This window comes from Sylvia atricapilla, chromosome 1 (genome assembly GCF_009819655.1).
Source record: "Sylvia atricapilla isolate bSylAtr1 chromosome 1, bSylAtr1.pri, whole genome shotgun sequence".
NCBI lineage: Eukaryota > Metazoa > Chordata > Aves > Passeriformes > Sylviidae > Sylvia > Sylvia atricapilla.
Genome location: NC_089140.1, coordinates 14,340,719 through 14,367,083, shown reverse-complemented (window position 1 = coordinate 14,367,083; position 26,365 = coordinate 14,340,719). Strand labels below are relative to the sequence as shown.

General features: G+C 39.2%; 1 protein-coding gene across 2 annotated transcripts in view; it reads right to left on the bottom strand.

Annotated features, from left to right (window-relative positions):
• Nucleotides 1-3,772: 3,772 nt before the first annotated feature.
• Nucleotides 3,773-26,365, bottom strand: part of ITGB1 (integrin subunit beta 1) — a 43,609-nt gene continuing 21,016 nt past the window's right edge. The window contains exons 4-17 of one of the 2 annotated variants that reach the window (XM_066315179.1): nucleotides 25,572-25,794; nucleotides 23,348-23,518; nucleotides 22,792-23,030; nucleotides 21,415-21,570; nucleotides 20,310-20,405; nucleotides 19,394-19,483; nucleotides 18,616-18,756; nucleotides 18,284-18,486; nucleotides 17,079-17,317; nucleotides 15,457-15,679; nucleotides 14,454-14,686; nucleotides 12,148-12,314; nucleotides 11,353-11,433; nucleotides 4,990-5,044 (exon numbers count right to left, since the gene is read on the bottom strand). In XM_066315179.1, the coding sequence (XP_066171276.1) occupies nucleotides 11,359-11,433; nucleotides 12,148-12,314; nucleotides 14,454-14,686; nucleotides 15,457-15,679; nucleotides 17,079-17,317; nucleotides 18,284-18,486; nucleotides 18,616-18,756; nucleotides 19,394-19,483; nucleotides 20,310-20,405; nucleotides 21,415-21,570; nucleotides 22,792-23,030; nucleotides 23,348-23,518; nucleotides 25,572-25,794 (2,256 nt within the window). In that variant the 3' untranslated portion in view covers nucleotides 4,990-5,044; nucleotides 11,353-11,358. Of the gene's footprint in view, nucleotides 5,045-11,352; nucleotides 11,434-12,147; nucleotides 12,315-14,453; nucleotides 14,687-15,456; nucleotides 15,680-17,078; nucleotides 17,318-18,283; nucleotides 18,487-18,615; nucleotides 18,757-19,393; nucleotides 19,484-20,309; nucleotides 20,406-21,414; nucleotides 21,571-22,791; nucleotides 23,031-23,347; nucleotides 23,519-25,571; nucleotides 25,795-26,365 lie in introns of both variants that reach the window. The other variant, XM_066315170.1, reaches the window with a different exon arrangement.

The following is a 26,365-nucleotide window of genomic DNA, read 5'->3' as shown; positions in this document are numbered from 1 at the left end:
AAGCATTGTTAGAAGGCTTTGGAAGTCCAGTTGTATGACATGATCTCTTTGCATGCTGCTGATTCCCTCAAAGTTTACATTTGTGAGATACGACATCCCTCTGCCCATGCTGATTCTTCCACAGTATGTCCCATTTATCCCTGTCTCCACTTACAATTTCTACCAGATAATAGTAGAAACATCTGGGTAACTCCTTTTTAAGTCCCAGAAAGCCTCTTAAAAATGGATACTATGTGTGTTAGCCATTTCCCAGTCATTGGGCAATGAGACCTGGCACTCGTCCTTGAGTTCCTCAAGCCTTCTCAAATGATTAGCATTGCCTTTTGGCAGTTTGCTACTACTCCTTCTGTTGATTCCTCACTGGAATATTTTTTTGACTCTTCATTTTGAATAATTTTTCGGGTATTGGCCCTGTGCTGGGGAATGTTAGGTTACTCTGTCATTAGAGTATTTCAAGAATCTTCCACAAGGAATACATAAGCAAAGAATGAGTTTACGTATTGTCATTTTTTATTCCAACTGTGCTTCTTAATCTCCATGTCAGACTTCTTGTTACAATGTATTTATTATTTCTTGTGCCTTTCATGAGGAACTAAATCCTCTTTAGCATACTTCTAATGTTTAAATTTCTATTCTTTTGTATTTTCAGCTTTTTCAAGGACATCTTACTTTGATCAGTTGCTTTTACTGCCTGTTTAATCCAGCTTTCTGTTTGTGTAATCTTTCTAAAATCTTCCTTGAACAGCTTTTCTTGTGCCCAAGAAAAATTTGGTGGCTCCATTCAAACACATGTACAGTTACCTCCTTGAATTAATTTTATTTTCCCATTTTGCACTTAGGCATTACTGTAGTAGATGATTTGACTGTTATCAGTCTTGCATTGATAGTATCCTAACAATTGCCATATTTTTAGAGTTTCTGCTATTATTCTGATTGTATTATTACTATTCTGATACTATGCTATGTCAGCACCCTCATTAAAAACATCCTCGAGTACTTTAAAATTATGTCATAGTGGGTTTTTTTTTTCCATCTGCAATTTAGCCATTTTATTGAGATGGGGTTAATGTATTTATTATCATTAATGAACATTCACTGGAATTACATTGCAGCAATCTGTGTTCTGGTAGTTGTATTCATAGTTGCTAATAAATATTTTCTTTCTGCTAGATAAATGCTTTGGCAGCAATTGATTTTTCTAAAAGAAAACCAGAAGTGCTTGAAAAACATGCTCTAAATAGTAGAATTGCGTAGATAGAACATATTCACTATCTCCACTTAATCAGTATTTTACTTAACTAAAAGCTTCTCTTTATCATACTTACATTCTATGCTCCTCTGAGAATGAATTTTTACTTGTTACAGAAAACATACAGTAGAATTTGGAGAAAAGGGAAAAAACCCATCAGCACCCCAAGGGCATCAATTTATCAGTCCAGATTCCTCATGTGTAGGTGCTCAAGACTCTGCTAAGACTACTTTCCAAGCAGCCTTAGAGGTAGTTTTAAGACAGGAGGCTCAAAATACTACGGCAAAATTAGTTAGTTAACAAACCACATGATTACGAAGGATTATTTTCTTTAGTTGATTTGCATTTTCACTGCTGGTTTCTATCTAGGATAAAAACCCCTGATTATTACAACTTCCATAAAACAATTCTAGCTCAGCTCTTTAGTTACTAGACAGGAGTTGAGGAAATGGATGGATTAAGGAGAGCAAACTATGAGTATATTAACTGTAATTATTTTAAAACTGCTGGGATCTTTCATGAGTCTTGTGTGGGATCACAGTCTTCTGAGTCAATGCACCGCTACTGACTGTCAGAGTTCACTGCTTTGTCAACTGGCAGAACCCAAGGAAGTACCTGAGGACATTATTTACAAACCAAGCAGGATTCACAACTACTTCTGGTTCCCAGCATCTAAATTTTATCCTATTAGAACTACATCTTTTCTCTTAGCTGGATCATCCAATCCTGCTTTAAAGCAAATCCCACAATCTGTGACACTTGAATCTGATCCTGGTGTGTATGATGGCAGCTGTTCTCTCATTTAAGCAACTGTTCACTTGGAGATATTAAGCAGCTTCCATCTGCCTGGAAGCGTCTTCTGGAAACCCAGTTCAGACAAGGGTTTAGAAACGCTCTCTTAATGGGCCACTTAAATTCAAAGCCTTCAAGATCTCTGTGAAAAAGCAGCTTACCAATCCACAAAAGCATTTTGAAACCAGACTTGTTAAGGAAACTGCAGAACATGTAACATAATGAGCACACACAACCAGGTTAATGCACGTGTAATTAAATATTTGACTAATTTGGGAGCACTGGTAATGCTGTATAGGGGTCAGTGTTCCTAAAGGTCAGCTTCCTGTGTGACAATAACTTCGCATAGTTCAGAATAACTCTGCAGTATGGGAAAAAGACTGATCTGAAGGAGAATTTGATACAGTCCAAATGAAAAATTTGTGATTAATACATTCTACAAGGTTGATAAACCAACTGCCAAAAGTGTCAGAACCTATCCTTTCTGTTCAAGCTGCTTTGTCTCAGTTGCTGTGGACAAATAATACAGAACGTGTTTACAACAAATGTCTGCATCTTTTCTTATGCACATATTGAAAATCCTCTATGTTCTTGGGGAAGTGACCAAAGCATTAAGAAGGGAGGCAAATTCTCAGATGTCCCAAATAAAATCTCATCCATTACGGAGGGAATTCTGTAAAGTCAGTATCAAGAGGAGCAGACAACATGAGCTGCACATGCAGGTGAAGCTGCCACTTGTATCATCTGATCTTGTGGCCAGGTTAGATGGTTCTCAGGCTGTTCTGGTTCCCTGATTGGGACTCTGTCATTAAACACCCCAGGCTAAATTACTGCACACCTCCCAATCCGTAAGTTTGCTCTCATTGTCACCAACTATCCAAAAATGCTCCTGCTGCCAAATCCAGGAGCCCACAAGCAGCCAGACTGCAGCAGCTCTGCATCCCCAGGTCCACCACGAGGTGAGCTGGAGTGTTCATTCCCAGCAAGGCTGTGCAGGCAATGCACACACAGGACATCTGCGCACACACAAGACACAGCCCTGGGGCACACAAACAGGGACAACAGCCTCCTCCCTGCCCCCTTCTGCTGACCACAAGGAAGGTCCATGGGTGGGAAGTGCAGGACCCCTATAGTGCCCATCCCTCGCTCTGCTGGGCTGGCACACTCAGCCTGGACTGGAGTTGCTCCTGAATCTCTGCTTCCCTCACAGAGACAGGATTCAGACTGACACACACCTCCCATCCTGCCCTCACTCCCCATTCCCACAGCATGGAAACCAGCTCCTTCTGCCCTTGGACGGGTGTTAAAAGGGACGTTCACAACAGATCCCTGCAGAGCTTCAGCACAACCGAGTACCAAGTGCTGAAAAAGCCCCAAAGAATCATATGAATTCCATGAATATACTTCATATTTAATGATGACTGTTTGATAATCTATCTAACAGCATTATACTCTTAAAAAAAATCAGAAGACTTTATTTATTAAACTACAGAACTTTTTTAGCACACAAGCAAATGAGCTTAGGGGGTTTTACACCAACAGCCCCTGCACATAACAGGATGCTGCGTCCAACCCCTGGGCAGTTTACAACAGCTCGTGTTTGTTAACCAAGATCAACTTAATTCCTTTCAGTGCATATTTGGTATTATTACAATTATTACCTTGCAGAGACCCAATTCTCAGGTTTTTTGAATACTATCAATTTTTACAAGATAAAGCAACGAGACCAAGTATTTTAAGGTACTTTTATTTAATAAATAACTTCAGTAAAGCACTGTAAAAAGTGAACATCTGTTAAAATAAAAAGGCACTTAAAACAAGAATATGACTATGATGCAGTTTGAATGGTCAGAGGCAAATATACATGGCACATGTCAAGAATGATGTGTGACTAGTCACATGACAAACTATGCAATCTTAGCTACAGGGTAAAGGCAAATTTACAGCTAAGACTGCTCAAAAAAAAAAAAAAAAAGAGGAATAAAAAGCTTGTGTTGATACAAAAATATTACAAAATGGATCGCAACCAAACACGTTAGAAAGATTAGAAGGTGACAAAGCACCAGGCTTGAAAGCAAAGAAACATTACAGAATAAAGACACAGCATCACGTAAGGCCCTTAGGTGATCTGAGGATGTCTTGGTAAGGTACTTCATGATACTGCCACCCAGGGCTTGAATTTACAAAGAAAAACTAAGCAAGTTACCAGTCAGCAACTTCTTCAGTAATGGCACATATTTTAAAGCTATTTTTTCCTTCTAGCATTCTTCTCAAAACCTTTAATTTTAACTATAACCTGACAACATACAACTTGAAAATGAAAAGTATGCACACACTTTTCAGTCTTTTACACTGCTCCCTTCCAGCTTACTCAACTTACCAAATACTTAATCACACATCTAGCAAGTCAAAGACCAACTAACCACCAGCTTCCATGCTACCGTGAGTTTCATTACATCTGCAAACTCAAGCCCTGATTTCCCTGTAAAGCTAAAAAGTTTAATACTAAATGGCTAGGCAGAGCCCTCATGCTGATTGCTTTAACCCTTCCCTCCCAGTCATGCCATGCAGCATCACGCCCTGCACAAGACCTGGATTCACAGCACAGGAACGGGAAAGGTCAGAAAGGCACCATGTGACCTGGGCTTACTAGGCTACACAGTCTCAAGTTTTTTTTGTCCAACTTCCGGCACCAAGTACTTTTATTTGAAAAAACAAAAAACAAAAAAAAAGAAAAAAAGAAAAAAAAGAAAAAAAAAGAAAAAAAATTAAAAAAATTAAAAATAAAAAAATTACATATGGTACATTTTCACACAGGAAAACAAACCTATATGTAATGAATTAGTAAAATCACTGCAGTTTGCCCTAAATCTATCTTATTGTGACTACAAAAGTTGCTATACTGCATACAGTGTTGTGAAGTTATACAAGCAGTGTTCATTTTCCCTCATATTTAGGATTGACCACAGTCGTCACTGCACTCTTGTAAATAGGATTTTCACCCTACAAAAAGAAGAAAAAGTTATATTAACATTTACGATATGAAAAAAAGATACATGTTTGCAAGAAGCATAAAAATTAGCATAAGAAGTTACCCATTAATGCTTTGTTTGTACACACAAACAGCTTAAGTCAAACTAGTTTTCCTTCTAGCAACTTGAACAAAGGCATGCACAGCTAATAAATAAAGCAAAGGGTTAGCAGGATCCGGTTTCCATTTGCACCACAGAGTTCCTTGGAGGCAGCTGAACCTTGCAGGGTCATCTCAGGGCTGAGCCATCACCCAGGGCATTTTATAAAGATCAGACTTGTGAACAACATTGCTTGACACCAGGACTGACCACAGACCACATTCTGCTATAATAAACATTTAAATAGCTTATCTTACATTGCAATTGAATTCTAGGAACAAAATGGAAAAACTTCTAGTATTTTGCTAACACACAGTCAATATTTACAGTGAACATTCAGTAGTTATCATTCTCATTTTATTCCTGCAGGTCTCCCCAACCCCATAAGGGCAAAATGTACAGATAAAGAAACTTCTGTACTGGTACAGATGCTGTAATAAAAAAAAATACTTCTACTGATACGAGACAAACCTACAGAACAACTGCTTACATCTCTCTTGCTGAGATTTAAAACCCCCTAAATTAAGCTTACTTTAAAGCTTCCTTTTTCCCTCAAGTTTCCTTCTATTTCAGTAAATCTTACTCCATTTATGACATCCTTGCACACCTCAGATGAATAGCTTGAACTCAAAATTAACAGATAAATCTTCACAGGAGAAAGGATCACTGCTAGAATGGCCTGGAGCTGCAGCTCTGAGCTCTTATCACAGCCTGAACCTCAGCCTAAATGAATGTTTTGTGCCAGCGTGAAGCTCTTCTGTGCATGTACAGCAGATTCCTGAGAAAATTCAGCTCAGTGCAGATGTCAGCTCGAGTGCTGCTCTGGCCAGGGCTGTATCTGGCCTTCAGCAGCAGTAAAAGAATCTCTGTCCCTTCAAAGTTCCTCCCCCAGTTGGAGATGGGCTATATAACCATATTCATTCAACTCTATGAATATTTGACTCTATTTATATTATTTCAGGTTAAACCAATTTTTCCTACACTCAATTAAAGGACACACAAACATCAGGTGTCTATTTTTCAGGGCCATAAACATGGAAAATCTGCTAGGAATACCACAGAATGTGCCAAAGGCAAGCAAGAACCTCATCTGCTGTGAAATTTTCCCATCATGGTTCCTGGGAAGTTTGCTGCCTTCTGATGGCAAGGCCCAGCACAGGACAAGTAACTGGTGTACCCCAGCACCAGTGGCTGCTGCTGAGGGTGACCCTGCAGCTGCTGCCATGGTTCCTTGCACAGGAAAAGGGTATTTCTCCTCAGAGCCAGCTGCCCTAACATGCAAAGAACAAGGAGGCACATCCAATCCTGCATACATCCAAGAGACTTGTCCAGCCGGAACCTGGATTGCCAAAGAGTGGAAGTCAAAGTTCTCTGTTCAGTCTTCTCAAGATCTGAGTCCATGTCACCTGGACAGAGGTGAAGGATGAGCTGGGTGTTCAGTGCTGCCAGTACTTCACAAACACAGAGTACGAGCAGAAGTCCCTTTTCCCCTCTGTCAGTTCCCAGGCAAACGCTGTCTTGATTAAAAGTGTTATCACCTACTGGTCTGGGAAAGGATGAGGAGTAACATTTGGTTGGGTTTTTTAAATCATGGAAAATGATGTGATGTGGCTAGTTCTCAGACTAATTAATCAATGCAAAATTATGACCTTCCCCAATATTTTTAGCAAAAGGTTTCCAACAGTAACATGCAAATGAAATGGGAAAAACATCCAGGGATGAGGGATTTAATCTGATACTGAAGTATCTTTTTATGCCTCAAAGTTCTCGGCAATCAATGCACACTGCTTATTTCTTTGACAAGTTTTAATGGAGAATTCTTAAAAATACCAATATAAACCAATAAAGGTTATGGTGCAGAGGAAGTCTGTAAGCCTAAGAGCCTAAAACTTGGAAATTTGCTAGATGCTACTCATACAACTCATTTGAACCTGAAATCAGGCTTAAAATACAATTTGCAAAGTAAGATTGCAAAGTTTTGCTATACTGCTTTTTGAAGAGAAGTCAGAATTAAAGTTTTCATGCTCATGATGTAGCATAAGCCCTATAAGGAAAACTCTGTCCTGCCTTCCCTTGTACTTGCACTTCTCAGAAGCACACAATGGGATTTAGGTGAAAAATCCTGGAAAAAGCCCTTGACTAGCTGTCTCCCCATGTCAGGTCAGTGTCTCAGTTCCCATTACAAATAATGGAGATTTAGTCAATATTCACAACTCTTCAGCTTAAACCAACCTGACATTTGATCAGCTAAATGGCTCCTGAGGCTCTGCTGCCTATAACTGCAACACAGGCACCTGATGGATCTGCAGGTTCCTTCCCTGCTCTCTTCTGGTAAAGCTCTGGCTGCTCCAGCCACACCTCATCCGCCCTGTCTTGGGCCTGGCTTGGCAGGGTCTCCTGCAGACAGCTCTTCATTAAAATAAATATCCACTAATCCAACATGATGCTCCCCTCCCCTTGCTCAGGGCCCCTCACAGCTGGCAGAGGGTAAACATTTTCAAACATTTAGAAGCATTCCAGCTTTTAAATTCACCACTAAAACACAGGATTCCAAACTTTCCATCTTAGACAAACAGTATGGTTTTAAATACCTTCCTTTCTTTATGACACTTCAGAAGAATACACTGGTTTGAGCATGCAGAGTTAGGGAAAACACATTTGCCACATGCCCCTACAACTGAAAACTCCATGCACACTTAAACCAAAATTAAAATTAACAAACAGTAACTACATACGAGACTCAGTGAAATACTGAGTAAAATATAGATGGAGGTACTTTTGAAAAGTACCTTTAGGCAAGAATAAAGAGCTGTGTTCTTGCAACAATATTCCCTTTCAACTAGACCGGGCTGTTCAGAGGACAACAGTTCACTCTGGTGTTGTGTAAAGATGAAACTATTACACAGATGTTTGATTAACCTTACTCCTTTTGCTCCAGGGGCTCACTGTTTCAACAGTCATTGAAGTTACCTCCACAGTGGGTTTAATACCTAAGTCACTGTAAGAAACAGAATTTAAACTCATGCACACACTTTGTTCAAGAGCTGGTTGTGACTATTTCCAGCCCATGCTTATGTCCAGTGCTATTTCCCAGGAATATGGGGCAGTGTCCAGCCCGGCCCCGCAGTGGCCACTCCAGGGACAGACCCAGCCCCCGGGATGGACCCAGCTCCATGGATGGACCCAGCCCCATGGATGGACCCAGCCCCATGGATGGACCCAGCCCCATGGATGGACCCAGCCCCCGGGACGGACCCAGCCCCCGGGACGGACCCAGCCCCATGGATGGACCCAGCCCCATGGATGGACCCAGCCCCCGGGACGGACCCAGCCCCATGGATGGACCCAGCCCCATGGATGGACCCAGCTCGGCTGTGGTCAGCCCCGGCTGGCCGCCAGAGGGCACCGCCAAGCCCATCTCCATCCATCCTTGGAGCCACAGCCCAGCGTTCACTGAATACAGGAATTGATAGGAAAGGGATTGCACACACGGCGTCTCTGCTCCCACACCCAGAGCACGTTCATCACTCAGCAGGAAGTTAAGTTCCAGGCATAAAATCCAAGTCAGGACAGAACAAGTCTCTGCAGTTTTGAGCGCTTTGAATTGTTTGTGGGGTTTTTTAACCAGTAGCTGCTAATAAAGCTAACCAAATTACTACAGACTTAGTGTCTAATATAAATGTGTTTATCACTTGTGAAATTCAAGATGACTGAATTTGGAGTCTGTTTGAAGACGCTTAGCAATGCACAAGCTATCCCCATGCAGGAGTGGTAATGGCATTCACTGCAAATAGCACCTTTGTGTTTTAAATTTGTGATGCAACTTTTCAGTCCAGAAGAAATTAATCCCTAGACTTGTTACAAGCATGATTGGCTGAATGGGGTAGAAGCTGGGCAAACAGAACTCTGTTTGACCCAGCTGTCTTGAGCATGGACCACCAGGATGCCTCGGCATCATCGGTACCACCACGGACCAGCACCAGGGAAATATCTGAGTACCTGGTCCATGACAAACTCCATGGTGCTGCAGTTCCCTCACCACAGAGCCCCAGCCTGTGTGCAGACGACGGCTGTGGGAGAGGGGAAAGGTCACACAAACTGCATGAAGTTAATTTGTGTATGCACACACCTGGAGGGAATCCACTGTGGTGTAATTTCAATATAATGGGGTTTTCAGACAACTTTCCTGCCTTGACATTACAAGGAAACTCTTAATCTAAATGAGAGGCTATGGCAATAATCTAAAGCCATCAGAAAATCTTATCCATAGGGAAAAGCAGTACCTTGTTTAACACCTCATGGCTCACCTACTCTGACCTCTCCCTTTCCAGTGGTCCTTAAGAATAAACCCACCTCCCTCTCTCCCCAGGCTTCTAGTATTTATTTCTATGAATACTAAAAATTATAAAGTCATGTTTAAAAAACCCCAAATCACGCCCTTTCACACTTTTAACCTTCACATCTGAGCAAACCAAAAAGGCAGAAGGCAATCCTTCCATTTACACCAGAGGAAAGCTTTTTTCAGGAAATACATTTTGAGGAGAAATGGCAGCACCAAGGACAAGACATCCTGAAGAGTCACAGGGTAGAGAACAAGAGCACAGAATGGAAGTTACACACCGTATGGTTTGTTAGGTGCTTGTCCTGCATGCAACAGAAAGTACACAATTAAGTGAATGGCAGAGGAACAGGTAACAGAGACTTAATCAGATGGAGTATGTGAAGTGTTAGAAAGGACCAAAAGCCGAATTTCCTCCCCAGAATAATTGGCTCTGGGAAGAAAAATGAAAAGGAGGTGAATGTGGCTGATGGAGGAGGCAAAAGGAACATTTTTTACAATCCATTTTGGACACACTGGAAAGTGAAATGATTGCAAAGAGAAAAAGAAAGTATATTTCATCATGAAGGGCTCAGAATGCTACATAAAGTATTTGGAACTGTTGTCAAGTGAGAGCAAGAGCTTAAATACTCTCAGTTTCTGCTTCCTCCCCTTAGTTTTTCTTTACAAAATCTTTTGAATGCTGAACACTGAAAAAGGGAGACAAGACAGTATAAAATTACAGATACAGATCCTTCCACTGGATTCTGAAAAAAACCCCATGGATGTTTAATAGATGTGCTGCCTTCCCAACTTCTTAATTCCTCTCCCTCTTGTCTCACCTCCTCACTACCTTCTCTCAGTGCTCTTGTGGCATCCATTCCCCACCTCAGCCTCCCTTTCACTCCTTCCCCAGCAGCTGGGAGTCCCAGGGACAGAGAACACCTCGAGCACCCATGGAAGGGCAATCTGAGAGTCTGCAGAAGGGATCTCCTCATCACTTCTGCTTCACTGACTTCCTCTCCTGGACACTGCTGTTACTTCTGGTGTGTTGGGTGTGAAGAGAACTGAACTCAACTAATGAGTTCAATCAACTGAATTCCAATCAAATGAGGTGCTCAGACTGAGTTTAGAAGGAGCAAGCAATTGAGTGAAAAATGCATCTAGAAGGGACAATAATATTTCCTCTTATTAATGTTTTGTTTCTATGGACACTCTAAAGCTGTCTAGGTTACAAGGACTGTGATACTGCCAGTTTCAGTAGAAATAAGGATGAAAAAATAAGGTGCATATTTGATTTTAAAATTAGTAGAGTATATGCATTTCATACCTTAATTACAGACTAAGTCTATACTAGGTTAATAAGCCAAGGCAGTTTACAAAAATAAAGTAATGCTACTCTGCATGTTCACAGAGATATTCTAATAAAAACAGTGATATTTATAGGCTGGGATATTTTAGGAGTATCTAATCTAGCTTAGTAAAAATATTGATTTTAAGCAAACTGACTGCTGATTTGAAGAAATAGAAGACAAAGCATCCCCTGTGTGTCTCTCTACAATCCAAAAATATTCTTCAATCCTAGGAGCTGTTCTATTATGTATCCACACATCTACAAAAAAAATTTAAAAATCACTTGTAGAATAGTTTAAGCCAGTCCTGGCAGTATTAGTAAGTAAGCAATCTCTCTGTCAAAACCAGTTAAAAATTTTCAAGCTGCATTTCTGAAAACCCCACAATCAAAGCAGCAGTAGATACACTGAGCAAGACTCAAACTGTGATTAACTGACTGAGACACACAGCGAGTTTGAAGTGACATGCAAAGCGGAAAAAAAGGAAAGAAAATGAAAGGAGATACAAACTGAGACTTAGAGACCAGCTTTACGTCCATAGTTTGGATTCTTGAAATTGTTAATAGGGCTCTTGTATATTGGATTTTCTTGCTGAAGTAAAAGAAATGGTCAATGTCGAGTAATTCAACAGGAAAAAACTAAACAACATTCTCAACTATCACTGAAAGAAAATCATGCTATATATAAAGTAAAGTGTTAGTAATTCTTTTCCCCAGTATGAGATTAATCAGTTCTCTTAAATAAAACCAAAAGGCTTCCTAGGACAATTAAAAAAAAATTCTTATCAAGCACATGGGGCGTTGATTTCTACAGAACTGTAGTGAAGGGGTTCTTGACTGGCAGCAACTCCGTAGTCTCTGAAAGCCTACACAGACCATAGGCTTGTTTTTCTTGCACATTTCTCTGTTGACAAAGAGCTGGGAAGATTTCAACAAACTAGCACCAGCCACAATTTTGTGACTTTATGGAAGTCTCCCAACTAAACCTGTGTGAGTACTTACAAGATTTCCTCAATAAGAGCAAAATTTTCTTCTTTGCTTTCTAAAGAAGTGATTAATCTTTGTAATAAACATTTTAATCAAATGTTGTAAAGCCTGGTAGAACTGCAAAGCTGAACTGTTCTGTCACCATCACATTTCCTCTCTGAAATGTTACTTAAACCCCACTAATCTCTTTTCTGCCTCAAGAAATACCCCTCTAAGAGGACTGGTTATGATCTGAAACACTTCAAAGCACATGAACAAAAATCTTCTATCTTTCCTCCACTCCTGCAGCTTTTATACACAGAAAAGCTTCTTGACTCACCGTATCCCACTTGGCATTCATCTTCTCCTTTTCAAATTTAGCAAATTCTCTTCTGTCATGAATGATCATTAGTAGTTTCCAAATCAATAGTAATGCAAGTCCAATAAGAACAATTCCAGCAACCACACCAGCTACAATGGGAATGATGTCAGGACCACTGGGGCACTCTGGGGAACAAAGCAAGAGAAACATGATTTTACAAAATGGTAAAGGTAATGCATATCCAGAAGCTGTTAACCTTTGATTTTGATGAACTCAGTATTTTGAATATCAGAGAGGCCAATACTACATTTCTTTCAAATAATAGAATTTTTGGAATATGTACATCCTGTAACATTCTGGCTTATTTTTATCCTTCTAATTCATGTTTGATCTTAGCAACAGAACAACCTGTTCTGATGATAATGTTTATACACTGCTAACTGTCTAAGCTATTTATTCACAGTATTAAGAGTAAAGTAACTGGCAATTGTATTTAAACATGCAAGAGCTCCAAGTCAAAACTGTGGCAGCTGGAGCACAAATGCTGACCAGCAGAACAGGCCCCACATACAGAAACAGAATATCCTGAGTTGGAAGGGACCCACAATGATCATTGAGTCCAACTCTTGTCCCTGCGCATGGCAGCCCCAAGAGTCACAACATATGCCTGAGAGCATTGTCCAAACACTTCTTGAACTCTGTCAGGTTTGGTGCTGTGACCACCTCCCTGATGAGCCTGTTCCAGTGCCCAACCACCCCAAAGGGTGCAGAACCTTCTCCTAATATTCAACCTAAACCTCCCCTGACACAACTTCAGGCCATTCAATTGGGTGCTGTCACTTGTCACAACAGAGATCAGTGTCTGCCCCTCCTCTTCCCCTCACAAGGAAGCTGTAGCCTGTGATGACATGCAAGGTGATTTCAAATGGCTGACACAGAAATAATAATCCTCCAAATTAAAATCCAGCTCCACTATAAATATAAAATTCCCAATAATCACAAACTGAAGAAAGGATTGTATAGAGCTCAGTGCACAGACTGAAGGAGTCCGAAGGAAATTAATCCAAGTTCCTGTGCAATAGAACAACAATGGACAGAACACAGGTTCTCTCACACTGCAGACTATCTATCTTTATAGCTGCCTCTCCAAGAGTGAGGGAAGTGGGAAGGGACACAACAGGAATTCCTTGGGAGCCAGTAAGGAACAAGTGTCTGCTCCACAGAACACAGCTCTACTGGCCAGAGCTTGCTCCTTCAGCACCTGTATGGCACAAATTAAGGTGCCTCTTTGTGCATGACGGGCTTGATTCACCTCTGAGCTAAGGCAGCAGAAGTTTACACACAAAGAAAAGGTCAGATCCCAAAAGTGTAGAGTACATATGGCTTGTCCTAGGAGAAAGAGCTCAAGCTCCTCCTCTATATTGTGGACTACTTTTGCAGAGAATTTAAAACATTCTGAATTGAAGCAGTATTTATTTCTAAGAGCCACTAGCCACTGGACTGTGTTATGTCATGACCATCAAAATGATCAATTCTGAAAATTCCTCAAGTATATAATACAGCACTAAATCTTTAAGGTGTGCATTTTCTATCAGGCTTTTAAAAATCAAGAGACACAAACTGCTAATGTCCAGAACCATAAGTTTTGCATTGTTAGATGTAATATCTAGTGATTCAAACTAACAATGTTCTTGGTAAATAAATGGTAAATTACTGATGGAGCTATAGAATTGTTCTCACTCTTTTTCTATCACAAGATTGATCTCTTAAGGATTAAATAAACAAAATGATTTTGGGCTCTGTTACTGAAGGTACCACAATCAAGTAAAAGCAAAGGTTCTCAGCATAAAATAATTCAAGCATAGTACACAATTTCATGTAGACTGATACAAAATTATTAAGAAAAGGAAAACAAAAAAGTTAACAAAACCCCACAGACACCATTGTTTATACTCTATAGCAGAAGCCTAGTAAAAAAAAACTTATCAAAATTTATCTAAATAGGACTTGCTACAAGAGAGTCAAAATAAGCCTGAGAGTAGATCAAGTTCCTACAGGAAATTCTTCAACAAACATACATATCTGATTTACCTTTTGTTTTTAAAAAACAATCTGTTTCTATCAGCCCAAGGGTTTGAAAAATCTAGATCTATGGAGACTTCTGTTTTTCTAAAGCCACTCAGACATGCACAACTATCACTTGGGGAACAGGGACCTGCTTCTGAACACATTTAACTCACCCAAACCAACCAGAGGTACTCCGCAGCACCAAACAACTGCACAAATTAACAACAAAGGAGGAAGAGGCAACGTTGTGTTCCTACCTGGAGTCTCCACCACGTGGACATTGGCTTCACCATTTGAGTTGACAGAGTAAGTGAAGTAGAACCAGCAGTCATCAACATCCTTCTCCTTGCAGTGAGACAGGGGGTCTGGCTGGCCGGGCTGCGGCAGCTTGTCGCGGCTCTCCACGCGCGTCATGTTGAAGTGCATACACTCCTGGGAACACGTCTCCTTCTTCTCTCCCTTATCGAAGGCTCTGCACTGAACACAGTCCCTGGGCAAGAACAAAACAGCAGCAGTGCTTTTGGATGTGTTCATGAAAGATTGCTAGCATTTAATCTAAAGAAAGGTTAAGGAGAATACACAGGGAAAAAAGGCCAAGAAAACCAAATCTTTTGCCATAAAGGTTAGGAAAAAAATAAAGCAAGACATGGCTTTGCTCCAGTCAGAACATTTATATACCTTGAGATTAACAAATGCCCTTTTCATAAATTCCTCTTTCCCTGAATGACCCACAGGCTTCCAGGACAGAAAAAACCCATAACTTTTTCAACACTTCTGCCTGGGAAATGAATACTCTCAGAGAAGGCACTGTAAGAACATGGCATTCACAGTGGAACACACACAAGTTAAAAAGAACAAACTCAGTGACAAGTTTTACAGTGGGGTATCACTGAATAATTCATTGAAAAAAGCACTTTGAACAGGATTTTTACACTAAAAAGACCAAGGTTTTTTCTCAGCATAAAGTGACTTGCACAGAAATCTGCTCAGCCACTAATCCTAAACTTATTTCAAAGTTTTCATGCAGAAAATGCTAGGTTTCTAAAACCCTGGATTTCCAAGGGGAAGGATGCAAATTTCACTGGCCCACACAGGTTCAGCTTAGTTTTTGACTGTCAAGTTAGTAATTTCAATAATATTTCTTTTAAGCCAAAAGCTTAGCTGAAGTTTTAAGTATCAAAAGCTTTGTTTTAAAATTCCATTCACATATCACAAACCCAAAATGCACAGAAGCTGGGACTTGGTTTTCTGGGTACGTACTTGTGTTCTGCACAGACACCGAGGCACGTCTGACACATTTCACACGTGGGGCCCTGGAATTTGGGATCTGTACAGTTACAGGTGCCACATTCACAGGTTCCTCTTCCATTGCAGATCTGCCCGTTAGAAGCCATACAGGGAGTGGTGTCCAAGGAACAATCACAGGCGCTGCCAGTGAAGTTGGGGAAACACTCACACACTCTGCACTTGCAGATCCCGTTTCCTGTGCAGTGAAAAGGTATTGCAATGAAATCAAGTCTAATATAAAAAAATCTGTGACAGTGAGAAGTAAATGTTTATCACCACAGGGTAGATAGAAGAAAAAGAAACCATGGTGGAGAGATAATGAAGACTAATGAATTAAGAGGTACAGAATAAATTTTAGCTCCTTGAAAGACTACTTGCAGGCATTTGTCCCTTTTTCCCATTCTCCTATACATCTGGATTTCCTTTTATAAACAAAATAACAAGACTCAGGAATATCAGACCAAGAACAGTATAATGTGATGACCATATCCCCTGGGTGGAGAACATTATAGCACTGCTTCAGTTCCCAATCATGTCAGATAAATTGACCACTTCTGTCTTCATATCTATCATTATACAAATGTACAAAGCAAGATTTAAAAAGATGAGAAGTGCACTAACTGAGTATTTAAAACACAGAAAAATGAAACAGGCTCCACATGGACACCAATGTTCAGCTGCTCTACTTCTGACCTCACATACACAACCCAACTTCATGCTCCTTACACTCTCTGCACAAGAAACAAGATGCCTTTACACTGATCTGGATGACAAGGAAAGATCTTTGGCCACACTCCTCCTTCTCCAATGAGAATGAAGTGTTTCAGTCAACACTTTCCTGTCACCATGTATACTGGAACATCACCACCACTGCTGCCATCCTTTGTGGAACAACAATGGATTCTGACCAAATCAGACAAATGAGGTATTCTCATTGCTCAGGGTTTAGTGGCTTTTCTGGTTTATTTCTGTATCATAGACAACACTGAGGTAGTAGTTATACTCCTACTGGATACTTTCACATGTAAAGCAGCAAAATAATTAAGACATTGGCTGCTGAATTTTTTTAAAATTACTTTTGATTTCAGGAATTAACTATCATCAAAGTCTTGCTTCAAGTGCTTAAGGTGCTTTTCTGGATCTTGCACATTCTAGTCTTCACTTATCTTTCAGAACAGTGTCAAGCAGTTCACTGCTATCCTGTAAAGCACCAAAGTCAAGCACTCACTATTACAAGTAAGCTGAGGGCATTCTCTCTTTCTATTGACACAGTGGTTACACTGAGCTAGTACATTACAATCTCAGGACAGTTGTCTCAGCCTTCTTTACTGTAACACCTGAGGGTATTTCTGCAATAAACAGCAGAAGTCAAGTTCACTTTACATGCTTCTCAGAGCTGTGATTCAAGGAAGGTGAAATGTGCATTAACAGACTACACGTTTGGACAGCTGTTTTATTAACAGACAAGTGTTTACAATCTCTAAATCTGTGAGTATCCTCATCTCTGTTATCAAGTGGCTTTGATCTTTTAGCTAAGTATCCCTATTCTGCTGGGTAGAGAAGACAGACTTGTAAACTGCTGAAGCACCTCTCACCTCCACAGATTAAACCATTTGATCGATCACAGTTGAAGTTGTCACATTCACAGTATTTGCCAGAATACACCTCATTGGTGTTTTCCCTCTTCTTGCACACACATTGTCCACAAATGCATTCTCCATTGTTACTGCAGATTTCTGTGCTGTTCTCCCTCCTGCAGTAAGCATCCATATCCTCACTATTTACTTCATCTGTGCTACATTCACACAGTCTTCCAATACGTCCTTCATTACATCTGCAAGGTAAAAACATGACTGAAAATGTAACTTAAATTGAAAGTCACACAAAAAAAGGCCACAAGATTAGTACAAAGAACAGGAGTAAAAGCGACTACACTCTCAAGGGATGTTCCAACTTAAACTTCAAATGAGATTTCCAGCTGACACCTATGTACGAGTTCTGGAAGGCACTGGAGCAAACTGGACTAAGTTGCTTTTATGCTGATTATCTTATCTGATATTCCAGGTGAGAGGCTATGTGTCACTCCCTCTAACTAAACTGTCACATAATCATTGTTAATCCCTCTCTCATGTGACAGAACAATAATTATTTCTTAAGTGACAGCAACTGTTCCTGTAGCTGCTGTCATCTGTCAATGAAAAGGTTTCCTATGAACAGTAATTAAGCAGGAGTGTAGATGATCTTCAGAGCTGCCAAACTGAGATCTTCAGAGATCAGCACTTCTCATTATCAAGGGTAAGATATTGACGAGCAAATGGAGATTGCTCTTGTTCCCAGTGTCACCACTGTCATCAGAGACAACAGATCACTGGGAAACTGCTGCATTTACAGAAACAAAAGGCTGTGCTTACCCACAGGCCAGTTCTTGCCATGTGAAACCAAGTGGACACCAGTGACAATGACACAGAGTGTAAGAAGTTTTTCTACACATAAGTGAGAAAATCTGTTCTCTTTATTCAAAAAGAACACCAAAATCTGATCTATATCCTTTAAAGTACTGACTCAAGGCCAAATTTGAATTCTGAGTCATACAACAATGCTGATCTAATGATCTATATTTAAGCAAAGGGATTATTTGCAGAGATAGGGCAGCATTTCAAAGTACCCTAAAAGAAACAGGCCTATAAGAGCAATTCTTGTTTTTTCACTGAAAAAAATTAGTCAACCCAAGCAAACCCTAATTAAGGAAACAAAGATCTTCGTTTTTTTGCAAAATTAAAGAAAATGGCTGTTTATTTACCTGCACGCACCACATTCAAATGTTCCATTTCCTGCATGGCAGGCTGGACTATTGGGTTCTCCTTCACTTTGACACTGACACTCACAGATGAACTGGAGATTAATTTCCACTTCTTCAGTGAATCCCAGTGGTTTAATTTTAATTGTTTCATTTTGTTCTTTCTTCGGACATTCATTAGCTGTTATATTAATCTCGAATCTAACCTGCAAAAAAAAAAAAAATGGAATGTCATGTTACTACAAGGAGTTCTGTCTGGACTATTAAAAGGAAATGCTGTGTTGGACACTAAGTGCATTTTATATTTGAGCAGTAGCACATATACTCTGAGTTACCTCATCTCCAATTGAAATGTTAGAACACTTCCTTCCATCCTCTTGAGTGTCATTCACTCCATTCTTGCAGAAAGATTTGTAACTGATTGTCACTCCTTTTGGCAGCTTAGTATTTTCCAGGATAACCTCTGAAGAAAGGGACTGAAACAACATTTATTACCTAACTTCAAACTGAGTTGCAGAAGTGTTTTGTTGAAGAACAGACATTATGCAACTATGCCCACTCTGAGCACCAACCCCACAGGCACACTGGAATTATTTAAGCTCCAATGTGCTGAGAAACACAAGCCCAGGGCTGCCCAAAGTCACGCTGTGGTGACCCCTTCTCATGTCTGAACTTGTTACAAGGTCTGGAGAGGTTTCCACAGATTGGAGACACTCGTTTATGCCATGTACTCCAAAGGAGAAGTGAGGCTCATTTACACACAATGCAGCAGTGAAGAAAATATTGTGGGGCCAGTAAAATGGCCTTTTTTGCTAACACTTGGAAAGAAGCTGAAAGTGAAGAAGCTGAAGAAACAGTGTGGATTTCAGTTGTGAATTTTATCTTTTGAAAGGGAAAACGTGGATGGTAAGTTTTCTCTGTGTGTCATTTTAAATGGCTTTAAGAGCATATCTTTATTCATCTAACCTCTTACTGCCATAGAGTCTGAATGTTTAGTACGGTTTTACAGCAATGGTGTATATTTATAATGTAGAATACTAACTAATCTACCTTGGGGTCTCTGCTTGAAAAACTTAGGAGCAAGAAAAATTAATACATAAAATCTGAACTTACATTGTATGCATCAATGATCAGCTGAATCACATTGCTGGAATTTGAAGACAACGTTCCCACTGCTGATTTTGGTATCAGATTTTTCAGTTCCTTTCAATATTGAGAAAACCAGAAGGGAAAGTACAGTTTTACTACCAAACAAAGTATAATTCACAGTATAAATGGTAATATAATATGTTAGTGGATTAACTAGTGAAGTACTTCAGGAAACAAAGCTGTGTTGCCAGTAATGAACATAATTTTTGAGGTTATACACAGCCCTACTAGCATAAATGAACACCCAGTCTTTTCTTCTCTTTTGCATTCTAACTCTGCATTTGGCAACAGAATACTAAGCCCTCCTCTTGTACTAGTTGACTACAATCTCTCTTCAACCACACTTGGAATTCATTAAAAATAGGCAGGCATCATTTTCCAACAAAAAAGGAAAAAAAAAACCATTTGAACACAGTTTGAAAAAGAACCCCAAAACCAAAAAAACAGGTTAAAAGAAGGAAAAATATGCATGCCCTTCACAGTCATTTCCTATTGCACAATCACATCCAGCAGTTTAGTTAATTTTAAACATGGTGTATATAAATAGAGCACAAGAGACAAAATATGTTCTTTCACCAGTGTGTCCCCTGATTTAGTGTCCACACCCCCTTCAGCTATTTTGCTGTAAAAATGTTCACAAAAATTAGAACTGCAAATGTGTTCTCCACTCACTCATATCTATAAACAGCAGCAAGGAGAAGGGGCACTTTCTCACTGGAAATTACACACAGAGTAAATTTTGATTTGAAGAAATAAAAAAAAAAAAAGCTTAATAATAAAGTATGTGGGTAGCAAAATATTACTTCCATGATCACTTACTTCCACAACTACTTTAATTTCAATTAAGTCAATGTTAATTACTTCAGAGTAATTTCTTTACCTTATAGACTGCCTGAAACTCTTCAGTAACAGCAAAGATTGTCTGAATATTGTTCTCACTAAGTTTCTGTACCAGATGAGCAATAGAGGGATAATCCTAAAAAAAATCAAGCATAAAATTAAATTCAAATTTGAGACATGTTGCTAGAAAATAATCAAAAAGACTCCGACATCATAAATACAAATCATCTTTAGAAACATACATACAATTCCTAACTACCCAGTTCATGTCACAGCTCTGAAGCAAAACAACCTCTGAAAACAGACATTGGTAAGATTTCATATATGCCTCATGAAGATAGGAACTTCGTCACATGGACATTATCAAATTCTATGTCATATAAAAGGTTAAATCCTTAATCTCAATGTTCTCGAAAAATTATCTTCAGTCCCTCAAATCCACTACTTTTTGCCCTGTTTCAGAAAGAAATGATGAAATAAAACTGAATTAATTTCAGGTTTTTATTGTACAATTTTCGCTCAAAGTTAGGAATATATGAACACACAAACTTGGTAAAGCTTATTGTGGTTACCTCAGTTGGTAAATGTTTCTCTTTGCATTTTTTGTCTGATCTCCCTTCCAGTAAAACACAAAGGCAATTATAACCATACTCTTACCATAAACTTTGCATCGTAAGATTTCAGTCTCAAAAAACTATTCAAGCAGATATTTTACAATATTTTTCACTATTAACCTATTCTGAAAATGAAGACTGGTGAAATGATAAAATAAGGAAACAAGTCACCACAGTTTTCCAGTGGACATACAAGCCCATCACTTCGGAGTTGAACTCTATGACCCTTGTGCATCGCTTTCTACTCAGAATATTCTGTGACTCAGTGTGGCATACAGGATTATTAGTCAGAAAGGTTACAATCCAGAAACACATAATCACAGCATGAAAGTTGCCATTTCTTGATATTTTCCAATTAAGACTGGATTAATTCTTGCACTTTTGCTTTTGTTTAGCTGAAGTCACTTTATGTAAAGAGATAAATGTTCTAAGACATAGAGATCTGAAACTATACCAGATGACCCAATGAATTCTTTTGAGGTAAAGCTTCATAAAATATTCATTTCCCTAAAAGATGATATAAAGACTTACGTAATAGTGGCTCATTGTGTACACATTATTTTCCAGATGACATTTCCCATCATTTGGCAGAACAATCCCACCAAGTTTACCATCTCCTGCAAAGTGGAATCCAGCATCCGTGGAAAACACTAATAGTCTTGTAACATTCCTCCAGCCAATTTGCTCCTTGGGAAAAACACAAACAGATTTTTGGTATTTCATACCAATTTATTTTAAGGCATTGAGGACCAACAGCTGAGAGAGAAGTGCATGGAAAAGGAGACGGACTTAGGAGAAGCCACATTGCAAAAGTGTCACCCTGGAAAACATTAATTCATGCAAACCTTGGAAACACTTGTGTTTCATTAAATGTCTGCTCCAAAACATCTGCCACAGGTTTTTCATCAAAGGCAAAAAGATTCTTTTCGAGACAGACCCTATTCAGTTCTCACTGGGGTATCTGAGAGTGACAGGGTTTAGAAATGAGGCTCTTCAGTGCCAGTTCCACTCCCATGACCAAGCAGCCCCAGGACACTGGTGTGCAGCACTGCTGCAGTACAGACCTGCCCAGCGTTAGACTCTGAAGAATCATCAGGCTTTGGCAGCCTAGTGCAGATTTGCACCCAGCACAGTGCTTGCCAGAGGACTGGCCCATGAGCATCATGGCTCACAACTGCAGGGCCTGATTATGTAAACTGGCCTTTCCTATTTCTTTAAAATTTTCCATGGACCTGAAGCCATAGCTAATTTAACAAAAGAAGACCATGTGAAAGTGTCATATACTGACAGTTACCACCAAAAAAAACTCTAGAAGGCTTATGATAAACACTGTACTTTTAAATTAAGGCTCCAGATCATTTCAGAAAGTCTCAAATCCATTGTTCAACAGCAAAAATAATACGGTAACAAAGCAATAAACTTGGGTATTGCTTTTTTGGGAGTCCATTTTGTACAGGTGCATAGAAACGTCTGTCAAAATGACAGACACAATCTTTAGGCCTTCAAAAATAAGTAAAAAACCTGTTTTCTATCTACTTTCTCAGAAAACAGTAGAAGTCACAATACACCAAATTTCTGCAACCACAACCACAAGAAGCTTACAGATCTTTAAAATAATGTGAGAAAAATTGCTTACTCAGGATCTCATACACTTTTAAGCAGAACCTGACTCTTCCTCTACAGCAAACTTCAAAAGCTTTCTCTCTACGTGCTATGATCAGGACCTCTACTCAGCACTTTCACATTTCCCAGTTTCATTCACTCACTGAATTCCTCCTCACCTACCCTGTCTTGCTTGCAGGAGGTTACATATTCAAATGCCAGCCACCATGAAACACAAAGGCTGCATTCAAACAATTTCATCTAATAGAACAGTAAAAGAAAGAAAACAAAACAAAAACCACTTACCCCACAAACTGCAACCTGCATTATTGCATCAAATCCACCTTCAGGAGAATCTAAGTTCCCAGAAATGTGCTGTTTACCTACAAGTTCATTGAATTTGTTTCCTTCACTAGTAAGGCTGAGCACATTTTTATAGCTGAATGGACTTGTACAGTTCTGGTCCCCTGTGCAGGGATTTCTGAGTTTGGCTGGTGTTGTACTTATATAAGGCATCACAGTTTTCTCCACAAAAGACCCAAAGCCTAGGACAAGAACAATGAAATCTGTGTTAGTTGAAGAGTGGAAGTCTCATTTCTATTACCTCACAACAGAATTCAAATGCATTATAGCTGAACTGATAATAGTAAAAAATAGCTCTTAAAACTGTTTATGTCCCACCTTCTCCACCCATGCTAAATACTTCTATGCTGTTCAACAGGACCTATTTATTAGAACATCTGCCATACTACTGCCAAACTGAAAAAAAGATACTCTTATATACAATCATGCGAAAAACATCAGGAAGGAAACTTGGAGGGCTTAATTTGTGTTTTTTTTAGAACAGGCAAATCTTTCTTACCAATCCGAAAGTCTGAAGTTATTTTTTCCATCTCTAACATCAGAGCTGTTCCAAGACTTTTCACGTTCTCTAAATCATCTTTCATAGAATAGGAGAGGTCCATAAGATAATAAAGGTCAATGGGGTAGTCTTCAGCTCTCTTGAACTTCAATGAAAATGTCTGGGGTTCCCCTGTTTCAGAGATAAAACAACAAACAGAAACCATTACAAATTCCATAATTGCACTGGCAAGAAAAATGCCTTTCTAAGGAAAGGCTTGTAAGTCCTTACGAAGGTTTTGAATTACAGGTAAGTTATTTTTTCTCCTGTTGACTGAAATGAAATCAAGTTATGATGGAAAAATGTCAACAAGTGTTTCTTTCAAATGTTCAACTTCATATTTCTGAGGTTCTTTATCTCCCCCCACAAAAATTAGCATGCCAAAACCCAAGCTTCTTGTAGTTGCTGCAATTTCAAATCTTCATACTTGCAATCATTCTAACAAGGTTCCTGTAAGACTTAATAGCACAAATTTCAACACCTATTTTCATCCAAGATGATTTCAATAATTCTCAAAAGTTAAAAATCCACATTGTTTTAATAGTCTTATAAAAGAAAAATTAGTTCTGGATGGAATACTGTAAGCTACTTTGCATCTACCAAGCTCAGAGCCCAGAAATAACAAGTTAGTATTTGTTGTGATTGTAAGACCACACCCTGCATTTTACCAACAGCAGAATGTAGTCTTACTCTAATGCTGAAAGGCAGTGCAGAAGGATTACACACACATACCACACATCCCCTTTCCCAGAAACTGGAACCATATTCTTTTGCCTATTTTACATGAAATAAAGAATTGAATCAACAGGATTTCCCACTTCCCTCTGTCATTGAGCTTAAATGGTAGTATTGCTGCTATATAAGTTTGCCTAATAATTAGGAAACATTTGTAATATCAGCAAAATTAGTAAAGTGAGAAAAACTTTAAATGGTCAAGTTGAATAGAATATGGATCACATAGCTGTATAACATAGTTTTTACAAAAAACAACAACAACAACAAAAAAAAAAAAAAAAAAAACACAAACAAAAAAACCAAACCAAAACAAAACAAAACAAAAAACCACCCAAAAAACCCAAGCAACAAAACAAAGGGGAAAAATGCCATAATACAAAAAATACCGCAAAAATCTGTTTAAATTTTCCTCAGCTAGTATTTCAAAAAGCCTGTACAGAAAGCCAAGTATCCCCCTCTGAAAGTACACAGCCTTTCAGAGAACTTACACAAATGCAAGTGCTTACAAATATCTTTTGGATAATTAGATTCTGGTTGCCCAGGTCCCTGCAATGCTCTGATGAAGAACTTCTGTGTCAACACAGGAAACAATAATTTGGTTTAAAACAAAAAAGTTCACATTAGAAATAAACAGGAGCCATACCAAAACTGCATTAAAAAACTGCATACCAAAACTTCATTACTCTCCTCTCTTCCTACCTTCCAATTATTACTGCAACTACCACAAGCAGCTGACCCCAAGTACAACCTCTTCTTCCAGGAAAATACAAGGCAGCTCTTCAATGGTTCTACAGCACCTGAGAACTCTCCTAGAGGACGATCTCCATTGTGCTCAAGTGAGCCACTAACCCTGCTCCTCCCTGGCCCCTCATTTGAATGAGATAAAGTTCTCTTTAGGGGCTAGAAATGGTACATAACTACTTTGTTTTTTCATTACTGTGGTTCTGTGTCCACATCTTTAGCCTCTGGAAGGTATTTCACATAGCAATCCAAAAATTGTGCTGCATAACTACAAAACCACTTTGTTCAGACACGCACACTTCAGTCAACAGCAGTACTTAAAGCAAAAGTAAATGCTCTCATAACTTCAAAGTTCTTGCTGACTCCTCTACTTTCATCCTACAGGCACACTGTAGAAAATCAGCTACAAAATACTGACAACAAAACAATTTTACCTTCCTGATATATCTAACAATCCATGTTGTATCAATTTTCTCCTCAGTTCTATTGAGAAAATAGAACAAGTGATAGTATCTAATCTTTCTTAAAAATCAAACAGTATCTGGCATACCTAAACACCTGGAGCTGAAATGAGTGGCTCTGCTATCATTCACATTATCTGAAAAATAGTCATTTCTGTAACAAAATGGTTATGCACTCAAATCAAAAAATGCACAGACGTGGTGGTGACAGAAGAATCATCCCAAAACTGGAACGAAACTGTCCTTACCAACTCTTAGATGCAGTGATAATTTCTGTGGCTGGATTTGTGTAATGGCTTCTGGTCTCAGCTTCTCTGCAGCACCTTTCTTACGATTTGTTACTTCTCTATTTTCGAGCACCTGTTTGCTGCCTCTGGGATTTTCTATATCCTCCATAGGGCAGCCTTTACTCTTCAGGGCTGCCAAGTCATCACACCGGGCAGATGTTGGCTCTCCTTCTTGCAAAAAGTCCTAGAAAATACAGGCAAAGGAGTATCTAGTTTAAAGCTATGTGCAAGTTGTTATATTGTACCCACAACTGCTCTTTCTACAACGATCACATCTTTTCCAAAGTTCAGTAATAAAACACAAGGTCTTGAAATATATGAAATGACACTACATACATTCGGTGATTACTACTTACTTCCAGGAGTTTGCGTCTGCTTAAACTTATCTGTGTATAAGATGCAAGTAAGAAGAAAAACAAAAATAAAGCCCACTGTCACCTCCATCAGAAGTGGGACATCTGTTTAAATTGGCTACTCTAAAAGTGACTGCAAGTAGGAAAATCTTTCATTTTCACATAGTTACTAATAATGTGAAATGTGAACCTACTTATACAGCCTGCTTTCAACATTCTTTCCTTTTAATTAAGATTATATAAGTGTACCTTGGTACTCCACAACAAAGTAATAGCTGTATGCTGACAGAGCAGGGCAAAGAAAGACAACTCTTATTTTGGGGAAATTCAATCTGAAAGTAACACCCATAAGCAAAACCAACACTTGACTTTGTTCTGAACAACAAAGTATCATTACCTCAA